At 37.8% G+C, this 15806-nt stretch overlaps 1 protein-coding gene across 1 annotated transcript; it reads right to left on the bottom strand.

Moving 5' to 3' along the window:
* Positions 1–4148: 4148 nt before the first annotated feature.
* On the bottom strand, positions 4149–5719 carry LOC137617816 (uncharacterized). Its single transcript, XM_068347765.1, has one exon. The coding sequence runs from the start codon at positions 5557–5559 to the stop codon at positions 4639–4641; it is 921 nt and encodes a 306-aa protein (XP_068203866.1). The 5' UTR covers positions 5560–5719; the 3' UTR covers positions 4149–4638.
* Positions 5720–15806: the final 10087 nt, after the last annotated feature.

Here is a 15806-nt window from a genome sequence, read left to right as displayed (position 1 = left end):
CACTATTAAAGCCCTTAGTAAACAAGAAAGTCTCCAGTTTCATCTTGAAAACCTTAATACATTCAGCCTTTCGGATGTCTATTGGGAGCTTATTGTCTCGTCTTGAGGCCGCATATTTAAAGGCTCTAGACTCCTAGACTACAGTAGACATATATCTAGGTTCCAATAATTTCACAACATCTGTAGATATTTTCGTGTGGACACGATTTGTTGGCTGCACAATGTATAGCAATTCTCTTAGATATTTTGGAGGTCCGTTTCTGATAACTTGATGGCTTATTGTACATATTTTAAATTCAATTTTCGCTTTAATAGGCAGACAGTGTAAATCAATTAATTCATGAAATATTAAGGAAGTCAATAACTGAATGCAATTTTTTTTTTAAATATGGTGAGCAGATGGAGAAATGATCTTGTTTATCTGGGGTTTGATTAATTACCAAATCATGAACAAAGCCGATTCAAAAAGACTGAAATACAAAATTCCTAAATTAAAGGTTAGTCTCTCTCTCTCTCTCTCTCTCTCTCTCTCTCTCTCTCTCTCTCTCTCTCTCTCTCTCTCTCTCTCTCATCTAATCATTAACCCCATTCGATTATAATATAGTGTTCCTGTAGGTGAATAGGATGGAAGCCTTGAGAGAGAGAGAGAGAGAGAGAGAGAGAGAGAGAGAGAGAGAGAGAGAGAGAGAGAGAGAGAGAGAGAGAGAGGGAGAGGTTACTTTGGAAGCCAAGTTAGATTAGCTTAGAAGTTATGTTATGGCTCAGCCACAAGGCTAAAATTGACTTTGAACAGACATGGGCCGGTTGGGAAGGTAATCCAGCTCTCCAACACGAGAGAGAGAGAGAGAGAGAGAGAGAGAGAGAGAGAGAGAGAGAGAGAGAGAGAGAGAGATTCCTTCATTTTCATATAGCTCATTGTATTTACCGGCTTCGTGTCTTCCATCTTGCTGCTCAAACTTCTTCTTCTTCTTCTTCTCTTCTCTTCTCTCTCTCTCTCTCTCTCTCTCTCTCTCTCTCTCTCTCTCTCTCTCTCTCTCTCTCTCTCTCTGTATCTTTTTAACGTTACCTTATTTAAAAAGCTTTTTCGATTCCTCTTGTTAATGGTTAAACCTTTAGTTCTGCTCTGTCTGTATTTTGTATTCAATACAGACAATTCTTTCTTTCCTTTTTTTACATTTCCTTCAGCATTGACTAATCCGTTTTAATTGTTATCTTAATAGAAATCAGTACCACTCTAAAGGCATGCCATCCTTCAATAAGAGGATTAGGCAATTTTCTAACACCTTAATAATTATTTTCTTTTACTGCGTCGCTGCTATCGATGACTAATATTGAGTAGCTAAATTTTATAATGAAAACAGAAAGATTTTGTCTCGCTGGTAACACTGTAAATTATTTCCTTCTTCTTCCTCCTCCTCCTCTTCTTCTTCTTCTTTGACATCAAGTAAGACAATGCTTGCCTTCTTTGCGAGACTCTACATTAGCGGATCCAGGGGTGGGGAGGTCGCGAACCCCCCCTTTTTTTTAGGGAAAAAAAAAAGAGTTTGTCTGTTACATTTGGGTCTTCGCTAGATGACTGCTAAAGCGAGACTCGCTACTAAACACGAAATGATTAAAATACTACCGCTAGGGATATTGGGTACTTTGACTGGCCAGACAGTACTACATTGGATCCCTTTTCTGGTTACGGCTTATTTTGTCTTAGCTACACGTACACCGAATAGTCTGCCCTATTCTTTCCACATTCTCCTCTGTCCTCACACACATGACAACACTGAGATTGCCAAACAATTGCTCAGGAGGTTAACTATTGTACTAAAGGTGTTTCAGTGGCTACTTTCCTCTTGGTAAGGGTAGAAGAGACTCTTCAGCTATTGTAAGCAGCTCTTCAAGGAGAAGGACACTCCAAAAGCAAACCATTGCTCCTTAGTTTTGGGTAGTGCCATAGCCTCTGTACCATAGTCTTCTACCGTCTCGCATTAGAGTTCTTTTGCTTGATTTCACATTCGGATACGCTGTTCTATGTTATTTCTCGTAACCATTCTACATTACCATCTTCATAATAATCACAAAATGATTTAAAGTCATTCTATATCAATATCAAGAAGAATTACATATCAATTGCCAATATATATATATATATATATATATATATATATATATATATATATATATATATATATATATGTATATATATATATATATATATATATATATATATATATATATTTATATATATATATCTATTTATATATATATATACATATATCTATTTATATATATATTTAAAGTCAAAGTAATGGGGAAGATCGTAGAATATATTTTTCTAGATATAGACTATAGTCATATCCTGATACATTAATGTTCATTGAACTAGTTTTCTATGAAGATGTATAAGTTATTTTATGGAAATCTTACACTTGAATTTAGTTACAGTGAATATCAGTGCAGATTACATAAGTTTTAACTAAAAATGGATTTTATGTATTTTGTACTGTAATACTATATGCGCTACGGGTATTAAGAGTAATGTTGCACAGTATTGCATTTTTAGAACATGTTTAGATATTCAGAATAAGTGTAGTAGCGTATGTTACGAAGGATTTAATCGTTCGTTAGTTATCTGAAAGTTAGGATGTGATTCTTCTTACTTTTGTATTGCAGTAGGATCCATTCTTTTATAGAGTGATGCTCATTTGTTATTTGTGTATTGTTGTGTACGAATTTTGTTTTGCATATTCTCACTCGAGAGACACAAGTTGGTAGAGATCAGAGATGTAAGCCTGAGAGAAATTAAACGTATTTTAATAAGAAGTCTCTGATTATATCCTATCTACCCAGAAGACAGGCTGGCGAAGATGCTGGGATAGGAATATTCTCAACTAATGATAAACATTGTTGTTCCAGGTGAGTGAGCTGATATCAAGTAAGCGTTATGCAGGTCAAACAAACATTACAGATATTATAAATGCTATTGAACGGATATCTCTCTTGTTATTTTGCATCATTGAATGTTAATGTTGCTAACTGTCTGTGCTATTAGTAGCAGAGTATTTGCAGACGGATCACTTCCTTAAGCCGATTTTAACGAAGTTGACCTTTAACTGAACTCCCTTGTTGTAGAGTTAGGGGAATTGTGAAATATGGAAGTTAAAAGATTATGAATTCACGCCAATTATAACTGTTACACATTTATTTCCGGTTTTTTTTCTTTTGCCAGAGACAAACTACGGAAAAATTAACAACTTGGGACTATTTGCCGTTAGTACAAGGCGATAGTTCTCACAAGCGTTGATTGTAAATATTGACATTTTTTTTTTATGTTGAAACTACAGAAGGGCATACAGTCTTTCAAATATTTTTTTTAATTATAAATTTTAACTAAGGGTAAGTTGTTAAATCACATGTAGCGAGGATATTCCTATTTAAGTGATTTGTTCTTTAGTTCTAAGGTAATAGGAAAAAGTAGGTTTAAAGGTTTAAAGGCCGCTCAATGAATGGCAGAGGTAAGGGACAGTGTTATGCCCAAGCAAGTAGGACAATGGCCTGGAGACTGACCATATATTATATGATCAGCGCCCAAGCTAGGACCAGGGAGGGCCAGGCAATGGCTGCTAATGACTCAGCAGATAGGACCTATAGGCTCCCCCAAAACCTTAGCTCACAAGGATGGTAAAGTTGTAGACACTAAAGGTACTAACGAGTCTGAGCGGGACTCGAATCCCCGTCTGGCAAACACCTGGTGGAGATGTTACCAATCAGGCCACAACAACCCTTAATGAAAAGAAAATCTTGATTGTATTAGGCGTAGTTGATCCAACGGTGTCTCACTTGGGGAACGATATAGCATTCAAAAAGGACTTTTAATTGAACCAAAGATCAAAACTTTCACTGGGGAATTCACTTGAATTTTATGAAAATTAATCCATATTAATCCTTTGATGAATCTAGCCAATGAATCCTCTTAACTGAGGTCCTTGATGATGATGATTTACACTCTCTCTCCCGAAATTTTTGATGCTCTTCGCAGATTTTCTGTTTCATTGCAATATTTCCCCAATTCCAAGTGGGCTTTGAAATGATATTTCGGTTCTTCATTCAAAATTATTTTATTGATGCTGTTATTATATATAAGTTAAATGATAAATCTCTTTCTTAAGAAATTTAGTGGTATACTTCTCTAGAAACGAGATGTCCCTTCATAGAAAATTGAAATAAAAAGGAAGATATAGTTAGTTATAAATTATTTTGGGTTGTTCCACATGAAAATGTACACAATATGTGAAAGAAAATGCCTTAAAGTGAAAATTTGAAATAGTTCTTTCGTTGTCAATTCACAACATTAGCCTAATTTAGACCAATCATTTGCGTATCTGAGGTTACAAATGGTCATATATATTACAATTCGAAGTGGCACATTGAAAGTGAATATAGGAACAAACAGCAGCTAAGATAGTCTCCTCTGTTTACAGTGAGGTGTTATTGAAAATTCTTAATATTAGAATATGAGAAACAATCAATTAACTTTCCACAAAAATTATACCAGATTGTTGTTCCCCAAATGTTAAGGCTTAATGATGAATATGACCTTACTGAGATTTTAGCTATTACATTTACAGTAAAATTCTAAAGAGGTATTTAAGCGTCAACTCCTGGCTTCGCATACTTTCCTTCAGGACTTGCTCGTTGCACACAGACACAGCCCACCGTAATCATCTCTTGCGATGGCATGAATTTCTCGAGGTGTCGCACCCAGGTGCGAATGGGTCTGCGGACGGCTTGGCAGCGGAAGTCTCCTCCCAGGTTAGAACAGGGCTGGTTGTGGCAGAGGCACTTCGCTTCCACGATGGTTGAAGGCCATACGTCCTTGGCGAAGCTTCTCGTCTGCAACTTGGAAGGACAGATGCCTAAGTGGACGATTTCCCTGACCCAGAAAGGTTCCAGATAGTGCTCCTTGAGGTCAACGGGGAAGAGCTGAACGGAAAGGTCATCGCAAACAGTGCCCTCAACTTGCTTGTGCGAGAACTGAATCATGACGTTCGGGACAGAGGAGTAGTCTTCCTCCCATCCTTGCTTTACCTGATTGACTGGGATCATGCTGACCTGACCCCGGCGACAGCGGCTTTGATTCTGGTTAACGCAAGGTCGTGAACGTTTCATGATCGGAGGAGGCGGTACTTTAGTAGACAAATCTTTCAGACCTTCGCTTCTGACTCGAGACTCTTCTTCTTCCTCGCTGCCATCCAAAAGTAGCACCAGCGAGAGCATCGAGTCGTCGTCTACTCCGTCCCCGTTGGCGGCTGTAGAAGGAGAATCGACCTCCATATGGCCCTTGGTCGGGTCTTCATCGATCTGATCCTCGCGGAGAGACAGGACCGGGTTGAACCAACGCCATTGCGAGAATGGTGATGACCACGATGACACCTGTTGCCGTGGGTGGGTTTGAGACGCTTTACTGATGATGGCGTCAAGACCTGTGGCTTGTGACTCGGCCTGAGCGGATGGATGGATGCAACACACGGTAGCCAGGAGGAGAGGGACTACGAACCACGTCAACATGCTCAGAAAATGTCAAGGAAAGTCTTTGCCACTGTCCTCCTCTTGGGAATGCTGTAGGATTCGGCTTGTTTTATTGCTTAAGACTGGACACGAGTAATGGTCTTGATTTTGAAGGGTCTCTTCCGACAAGACCTACCAGCTGATCTTGATGGGGTGACAGTTGGAGACCAGTTGATCAGGTGGAGGCAATCTGTCACCTTATATACTAGGTGGTAACGCCACGTCTGTGCTGTAAGCGGGGACATAAACACAGGGAATCTGGATTTTGTGGCTTCCAATTATTCTTTAATCATCCACGGGATTGTTTTTAAGTGGTTTCTTTCGCTTTGGCTATCGTATTGACACTTCTACGTAATCACTAGACGCCATTCAAATGAGACGCCAATAAGACTGTGTCGCCTGATGAGGTGTATTGAATCACATCAAAAGGATGCTTAGAAAAGGAAGAGAAAGAAGGCTGAGGCAAAATAGAACGCAAAAATCAAAAGATCTTGGTTTATTTTGGGTAGTCTTCGCCGTCGTTCGTCAACTAAACTATTTTTTTTTTCACAGTTGATATTCCATTTTTATATATAGCATATATGATTTATAACGTTTAAGGCTGGTTTGAAGCCATTTAGTGCCCAGTTGAGTTCTATTTGAAAATTTTCTCGTGATTTACATTTGTTATAAATTTGGTTATTTGTATTCATTTCTATAATTATAATTTGATTTCCAAACAAAACATGTTACGTTGTTTCTGTTAATATTTTATTAGTTATATATCATCATTATCATCATCATCATCTCCTCCTACGCCTATTGACGCAAAGGGACTCTGTTAGATTTCGCCAGTCGTCTCTATCTTCAGCTTTTAATTCAATAATTCTCCATTCAACATCTACTTCACGCTTCATAGTCCTCAGCCATGTAGGCCTCGGTCTTCCAACTCTTTTAGTATCTTGTGGAGCCCAGTTGAAAGTTTGGTGAACTAATCTCTCTTGGGGAGGGCGAAGAGCATGCCAAAACCATCTCCATCTACCCCTCGCCACGATCTCATCCACATATGGCACTCGGGTAATCTCATATAGTTTCATCACTACAGTAATTCTGTCCAGCCATTTAACTCCCAATGTTCTTCTGAGGGCTTTGTTCTCAAAACTACAAAATCTGTTGGATATTGTTTCATTGTCATACTATGACTGACTTAGGTTCATATAGTAACACCCATGTCACTAAACTGATATATAGCCTGATTTTTATATGTAATTTCAGACGATTTGATATCCTAATTTTACATAACCTAACCATTGTCTGATTTCCTTTTTTCAGTCTTACATTAAACTCCAATTCTAAAGATCCTGTATTAGAGATCACTTACATATGGATATTCCATTTTATGTAAGATTACCAACCATATCCATAGGTAATAATAATAATAACTATCTTGTATACGTACAGGATTGCTATGAGACTAGAAATTTACTGACGAAACAGCTCATTTTGATTCAATTGTTGGGCAAGATGGAGTTACTGATTACATACTTGATTTGCTATAGTATCATCTGTTTCTTGGGGGAAGTGGCTTCGGTTCATAAAAGATTATTTCTAATACATAATTATTCTTAGCTTTATATACAATATACGCATGATATTTGGTTTTGCCTAAAAAACATGTTCGTTGCTTATGTAGATGATATCCTCTCTTTCCATCAATTCCATTACATGATTGTAGACTTATATTTGCTGAATGTCTTAATATAGATCTAGCTAAAATAAGTTCATGGTGCAAATTATGGGGTGTGAAGTTGAATTCTAGCAAAACTCAAAGTATGTTAGTAAGAAGGTCGAGGATAGTGGCTCCTCAACAACCACATCTCTGCATTCATAGTTTCTTTATCTATATAGTACTCTATATCTTTAACTAGATAGTTCTCACCAGTCAGGGACGTTACCACATCGGCCACCACAACCCCAAACATCTATAAATTTTAAAGAATATCTCGAAATAGATATAGAATCTTGAATGTAAATTCTTTTAGACAACTCAGTGAAGAAGAGCATGGATCCGACTAGCAGATTCGGTATCCAGAGCATTTGGGTACATACTTCCGTGTGCTTGCTCAAGTATTTGCTTTCGTCATTGGAAACGAAATGGAAAGCAGAACAATGATTGATTAGCATTGAACAATAGTCGTTCCGTTGATTATTTAGTGAAGTGTTTGGGCGCTCGGCAATTGTCCTAAACAATGGATCTTGGTTGTTTGGGATTCAAGGTTTCTTGTCTTCCATGCAGTATTGCTGATCTAATCGACATTTGCATGTTTCTGTTTCTCAGCAAATTCGATATTCGTTTTGTAGTCGGATTAGATGGAAAAATGCAATCGATGAAGAAAGATGAATTTATGTGCAAGTAAAAACCTTTCTTGTTGGATATGTTCTTAGTTGCTGTACAATTTCTGTTATCATTAAAGAAAAAGATTCGCTTTTAATCCGTTGAATTAAAAAAGAAAAACTATTTTAGTTTTATGGTTTTCAGTAAATAAGTCTTCTATGAATCTGGTGTAATTAGTTTAAACTTAGATCATATATCGTTTTGGAATATGGATTATGAGTATGAGTATGACTTTCCTTCTGTGTTAAATATTTTTATTATGCTTGCTGTTACTTTAAAAGAAGACAGAAGTTGTTGACTTAGGAAAAATGGATTTCGTGTAAATTAATTCTAGTTTATAAATGACTAACAATGGGTTGTTTTCATTATGAAGAGGTGACGGCTATATATAGCAAAATATATTGATCGCTTACCCTTTATTCCATAATTGTTTAATCTAAGTTGATATTCATCACCATTTGAACTTGCTACATTTGCGATCTTTAGATGATACCTCTGATATGACTGTCATACGTTTCTGTCAGGGTGTTTGAAGGCCCCCTATGTGAATAACCACCTAAGGCTTTATCTTATTTCTCTTCTAACACATATACAGCATCTATCTCATTGCAAACCTATCACCAACTGTTTATAAACACGTTTTCAAATACTACACCATCTCCAGAAAGTCAGTTTTTAAATTTCACCTAGTTATTTTGTTCAAGATTTGTTTCTGTAAGCGGGCCCCTCCACCTATCTTCCATTAACTTGAACTTTTTCTTGACGTACGAAACGCTTCCGGAAGACTAAAATTACTGCCAGACCTTTGCTCAGACAGCATCTATAATGTTTAAAGCGCTCCAAGAACACTAAAATTACTGCCAGACCTTTGCTCAGACAGCATCTATAACGTTTAAAGCGCTCCAAGAAGACTAAAATTACTGCCAGACCTTTGCTCAGACAGCATCTATAACGTTTAAAGCGCTCCAAGAAGACTAAAATTACTGCCAGACCTTTGCTCAGACAGCATCTATAACGTTTAAAGCGCTCCAAGAAGACTAAAATTACTGCCAGACCTTTGCTCAGACAGCATCTATAACGTTTAAAGCGCTCCAAGAAGACTAAAATTACTGCCAGACCTTTGCTCAGACAGCATCTATAACGTTTAAAACGCTCCAAGAAGACTAAAATTACTGCCAGACCTTTGCTCAGACAGCATCTATAACGTTTAAAACGCTCCAAGAAGACTAAAATTACTGCCAGACCTTTGCTCAGACAGCATCTATAACGTTTAAAACGCTCCAAGAAGACCAAAATTACTGCCAGACCTTTGCTCAGACAGCATCTATAACGTTTAAAACGCTCCAAGAAGACCAAAATTACTGCCAGACCTTTGCTCAGACAGCATCTATAACGTTTAAAACGCTCCAAGAAGACCAGAATTACTGCCAGACCTTTGCTCAGACAGCATCTATAACGTTTAAAACGCTCCAAGAAGACCAGAATTACTGCCAGACCTTTGCTCAGACAGCATCTATAACGTTTAAAACGCTCCAAGAAGACCAGAATTACTGCCAGACCTTTGCTCAGACAGCATCTATAACGTTTAAAACGCTCCAAGAAGACCAGAATTACTGCCAGACCTTTGCTCAGACAGCATCTATAACGTTTAAAACGCTCCAAGAAGACCAGAATTACTGCCAGACCTTTGCTCAGACAGCATCTATAACGTTTAAAACGCTCCAAGAAGACCAGAATTACTGCCAGACCTTTGCTCAGACAGCATCTATAACGTTTAAAACGCTCCAAGAAGACCAGAATTACTGCCAGACCTTTGCTCAGACAGCATCTATAACGTTTAAAACGCTCCAAGAAGACCAGAATTACTGCCAGACCTTTGCTCAGACAGCATCTATAACGTTTAAAACGCTCCAAGAAGACCAGAATTACTGCCAGACCTTTGCTCAGACAGCATCTATAACGTTTAAAACGCTCCAAGAAGACCAAAATTACTGCCAGACCTTTGCTCAGACAGCATCTATAACGTTTAAAACGCTCCAAGAAGACCAAAATTACTGCCAGACCTTTGCTCAGACAGCATCTATAACGTTTAAAACGCTCCAAGAAGACCAAAATTACTGCCAGACCTTTGCTCAGACAGCATCTATAACGTTTAAAACGCTCCAAGAAGACCAAAATTACTGCCAGACCTTTGCTCAGACAGCATCTATAACGTTTAAAACGCTCCAAGAAGACCAAAATTACTGCCAGACCTTTGCTCAGACAGCATCTATAACGTTTAAAACGCTCCAAGAAGACCAAAATTACTGCCAGACCTTTGCTCAGACAGCATCTATAACGTTTAAAACGCTCCAAGAAGACCAAAATTACTGCCAGACCTTTGCTCAGACAGCATCTATAACGTTTAAAACGCTCCAAGAAGACCAAAATTACTGCCAGACCTTTGCTCAGACAGCATCTATAACGTTTAAAACGCTCCAAGAAGACCAAAATTACTGCCAGACCTTTGCTCAGACAGCATCTATAACGTTTAAAACGCTCCAAGAAGACCAAAATTACTGCCAGACCTTTGCTCAGACAGCATCTATAACGTTTAAAACGCTCCAAGAAGACCAAAATTACTGCCAGACCTTTGCTCAGACAGCATCTATAACGTTTAAAACGCTCCAAGAAGACCAAAATTACTGCCAGACCTTTGCTCAGACAGCATCTATAACGTTTAAAACGCTCCAAGAAGACCAAAATTACTGCCAGACCTTTGCTCAGACAGCATCTATAACGTTTAAAACGCTCCAAGAAGACCAAAATTACTGCCAGACCTTTGCTCAGACAGCATCTATAACGTTTAAAACGCTCCAAGAAGACCAAAATTACTGCCAGACCTTTGCTCAGACAGCATCTATAACGTTTAAAACGCTCCAAGAAGACCAAAATTACTGCCAGACCTTTGCTCAGACAGCATCTATAACGTTTAAAACGCTCCAAGAAGACCAAAATTACTGCCAGACCTTTGCTCAGACAGCATCTATAACGTTTAAAACGCTCCAAGAAGACCAAAATTACTGCCAGACCTTTGCTCAGACAGCATCTATAACGTTTAAAACGCTCCAAGAAGACCAAAATTACTGCCAGACCTTTGCTCAGACAGCATCTATAACGTTTAAAACGCTCCAAGAAGACCAAAATTACTGCCAGACCTTTGCTCAGACAGCATCTATAACGTTTAAAACGCTCCAAGAAGACCAAAATTACTGCCAGACCTTTGCTCAGACAGCATCTATAACGTTTAAAACGCTCCAAGAAGACCAAAACTACTGCCAGACCTTTGCTCAGACAGCATCTATAACGTTTAAAACGCTCCAAGAAGACCAAAACTACTGCCAGACCTTTGCTCAGACAGCATCTATAACGTTTAAAACGCTCCAAGAAGACTAAAACTACTGCCAGACCTTTGCTCAGACAGCATCTATAACGTTTAAAACGCTTCAAGAAGACTAAAACTACTGCCAGACCTTTGCTCAGACAGCATCTATAACGTTTAAAACGCTTCAAAAAGACTAAAATTACTGCCAGATCTTTGCTCAGACAGCATCTATAACGTTTAAAACGCTTCAAGAAAACTAAAATTACTGCCAGATCTTTGCTCAGACAGCATCTATAACGTTTAAAACGCTTCAACAAAACTAAAATTACTGCCAGATCTTTGCTCAGACAGCATCTATAACGTTTAAAACGCTTCAAAAAGACTAAAATTACTGCCAGACCTTTGCTCAGACAGCATCTATAACGTTTAAAACGCTTCAAAAAGACTAAAATTACTGCCAGACCTTTGCTCAGACAGCATCTATAATGATTAAAACGCTCCAAAAAGACTAAAATTACTGCCAGACCTTTGCTCAGACAGCATCTATAATGTTTAAAACGCTTCAAAAAGACTAAAACTACTGCCAGACCTTTGCTTAGACAGCATCTATAATGATTCAAACGCTTCAAAAAGACTAAAACTACTGCCAGACCTTTGCTCAGACAGCATCTATAATGTTTAAAACGCTCCAAAAAGACTAAAATTACTGCCAGTCCTTTGCTCAGACAGCATCTATAATGTTTAAAACGCTTCAAAAAGACTAAAATTACTGCCAGATCTTTGCTCAGACAGCATCTATAATGTTTAAAACGCTCCAAGAAAACTAAAATTATTGCCAGGCCTTTGCTCAGACAGCATCTATAATGTTTAAAACGCTTCAAAAAGACTAAAATTATTGCCAGATCTTTGCTCAGACAGCATCTATGACGTTTAAAACGCTCCAAGAAAACTAAAATTATTGCCAGACCTTTGCTCAGACAGCATCTATGACGTTTAAAACGCTCCAAGAAGACTAAAATTACTGCCAGACCTTTGCTCAGACAGCATCTATAATGTTTAAAACGCTCCAAGAAGACTAAAATTACTGCCAGACCTTTGCTCAGACAGCATCTATAATGTTTAAAACGCTCCAAGAAGACTAAAATTACTGCCAGACCTTTGCTCAGACAGCATCTATAATGTTTAAAACGCTCCAAGAAGACTAAAATTACTGCCAGACCTTTGCTCAGACAGCATCTATAATGTTTAAAACGCTCCAAGAAGACTGAAATTACTGCCAGACCTTTGCTCAGACAGCATCTATAATGTTCAAAACGCTCCAAGAAAACTAAAATTACTGCCAGACCTTTGCTCAGACAGCATCTATAATGTTTAAAACGCTCCAAGAAAACTAAAATTACTGCCAGACCTTTGCTCAGACAGCATCTATAATGTTTAAAACGCTCCAAGAAGACTAAAATTACTGCCAAACCTTTGCTGAGACAGCATCTATAACGTTTAAAACGCTTCAAGAAGACTAAAATTACTGCCAGACCTTTGCTCAGACAGCATCTATAACGTTTAAAACGCTTCAAGAAGACTAAAATTACTGCCAGATCTTTTCTCAGAAAGCATCTATAATGTTTAAAACGCTTCAAGAACACTAGAATTACCGCCAGATCTTTGCTCAGACAGCATCTATAACTTTTAAAACGTTTCAAGAAGACTAAAATTACTGCCAGATCTTTCCTCAGACAGCATCTATAACGTTTAAAACGCTTCAAAAAGACTAAAATTACTGCCAAACCTTTGCTCAGACAGCATCTATAATGTTTAAAACGCTTCAAAAAGACTAAAATTACTGCCAGACCTTTGCTCAGACAGCATCTATAATGTTCAAAACGCTTCAAAAAGACTAAAATTACTGCCAAATCTTTGCTCAGACAGCATCTATAATGATTAAAACGCTTCAAAAAGACTAAAATTACTGCCAGACCTTTGCTCAGACAGCATCTATAATGTTTAAAACGCTTCAAAAAGACTAAAATTACTGCCAGACCTTCGCTCAGACAGCATTTATAATGATTAAAACGCTTCAAAAAGACTAAAACTACTGCCAGACCTTTGCTCAGACAGCATCTATAATGTTTAAAACGCTCCAAAAAGACTAAAATTACTGCCAGACCTTTGCTCAGACAGCATCTATAATGTTTAAAACGCTCCAAAAAGACTAAAATTACTGCCAGACCTTTGCTCAGACAGCATCTATAATGTTTAAAACGCTTCAAGAAAACTAAAATTATTGCCAGACCTTTGCTCAGACAGCATCTATAATGTTTAAAACGCTTCAAAAAGACTAAAATTACTGCCAGTCCTTTGCTCAGACAGCATCTATAATGTTTAAAACGCTTCAAAAAGACTAAAATTACTGCCAGACCTTTGCTCAGACAGCATTTATAATGTTTAAAACGATTCAAAAAGACTAAAATTACTGCCAGATCTTTGCTCAGACAGCATCTATAACGTTTAAAACGCTAAAAGAAAACTAAAATTATTGCCAGACCTTTGCTCAGACAGCATCTATAATGTTTAAAACGCTTCAAAAAGACTAAAATTACTGCCAGACCTTTGCTCAGACAGCATCTATAATGTTTAAAACGCTTCAAAAAGACTAAAATTACTGCCAAACCTTTGCTCAGACAGCATCTATAATGTTTAAAACGCTTCAAAAAGACTAAAATTACTGCCAGACCTTTGCTCAGACAGCATCTATAATGATTAAAACGCTTCAAAAAGACTAAAATTACTGCTAGACCTTTGCTCAGACAGCATCTATAATGTTTAAAACGCTTCAAAAAGACTAAAATTACTGCCAGATCTTTGCTCAGACAGCATCTATAACGTTTAAAACGCTCCAAGAAAACTAAAATTATTGCCAGACCTTTGCTCAGACAGCATCTATAATGTTTAAAACGCTTCAAAAAGACTAAAATTACTGCCATACCTTTGCTCAGACAGCATCTATAATGTTTAAAACGCTCCAAGAAGACTAAAATTACTGCCAGACCTTTGCTCAGACAGCATCTATAATGTTTAAAACGCTCCAAGAAGACTAAAATTACTGCCAGACCTTTGCTCAGACAGCATCTATAATGTTTAAAACGCTCCAAGAAGACTAAAATTACTGCCAGACCTTTGCTCAGACAGCATCTATAATGTTTAAAACGCTCCAAGAAAACTGAAATTACTGCCAGACCTTTGCTCAGACAGCATCTATAATGTTTAAAACGCTCCAAGAAAACTAAAATTGCTGCCAGACCTTTGCTCAGACAGCATCTATAATGTTTAAAACGCTCCAAGAAGACTAAAATTACTGCCAAACCTTTGCTGAGACAGCATCTATAACGTTTAAAACGCTTCAAGAAGACTAAAATTACTGCCAGACCTTTGCTCAGACAGCATCTATAACGTTTAAAACGCTTCAAGAAGACTAAAATTACTGCCAGATCTTTCCTCAGAAACCATCTATAATGTTTAAAACGCTTCAAGAACACTAAAATTACCGCCAGATCTTTGCTCAGACAGCATCTTTAACTTTTAAAACGCTTCAAGAAGACTAAAATTACTGCCAGATCTTTCCTCAGAAAGCATCTATAATGTTTAAAACGCTTCAAGAAGACTAAAATTACTGCCGGACCTTTGCTCAGACAGCATCTATAATGTTTAAAACGCTTCAAGAAGACTAAAATTACTGCCAGATCTTTGCTCAGACAGCATCTATAACGTTTAAAACGTTTCAAGAAGACTAAAATTACTGCCAGATCTTTGCTCAGACAGCATCTATAATGTTTAAAACGCTTTCAGAAGACTAAAATTACCGCCAGATCTTTGCTCAGACAGCATCTATAATGTTTAAAACGCTTCAAGAAGACTAAAATTACTGCCAGATCTTTGCTCAGACAGCATCTATAATGTTTAAAACGCTTCAAGAAGACTAAAATTACTGCTAGATCTTTACTCAGACAGCATCTATAATGTTTAAAACGCTCCAAGAAGACTAAAATTACCGCCAGATCTTTGCTCAGACAGCATCTATAACGTTTAAAACGCTTCAAGAAGACTAAGATTACTGCCAGATCTTTGCTCAGACAGCATCTATAACGTTTAAAACGCTTCAAGAAGACTAGAATTACTGCCAGACCTTTGCTCAGACAGCATCTATAACGTTTAAAACGCTCCAAGAAGACTAAAATTACCGCCAGACCTTTGCTCAGACAGCATCTATAACGTTTAAAACGCTTCAAGAAGACTAGAATTACTGCCAGATCTTTGCTCAGACAGCATCTATAACGTTTAAAACGCTTGCCGCCAGATCTTTGCTATGACAGCATCTATAACGTTTAAAACGCTTCCAGGAGACTGAGTTTGCCGCCCGATCCTTGCTCTGACAGCATCTCTAACGTTGAAAACGGTTCCAGAAGACTGAGTTTGCTGCCCGATCCTTGCTCGGACAGCATCTCTAACGTTGAA

The sequence above is a fragment of the Palaemon carinicauda genome, chromosome 24 (genome assembly GCF_036898095.1).
Source record: "Palaemon carinicauda isolate YSFRI2023 chromosome 24, ASM3689809v2, whole genome shotgun sequence".
NCBI classification, from domain to species: domain Eukaryota; kingdom Metazoa; phylum Arthropoda; class Malacostraca; order Decapoda; family Palaemonidae; genus Palaemon; species Palaemon carinicauda.
Note: the sequence above shows the minus strand (reverse complement) of the source record. Positions and strands in the feature narration are given on the sequence as shown.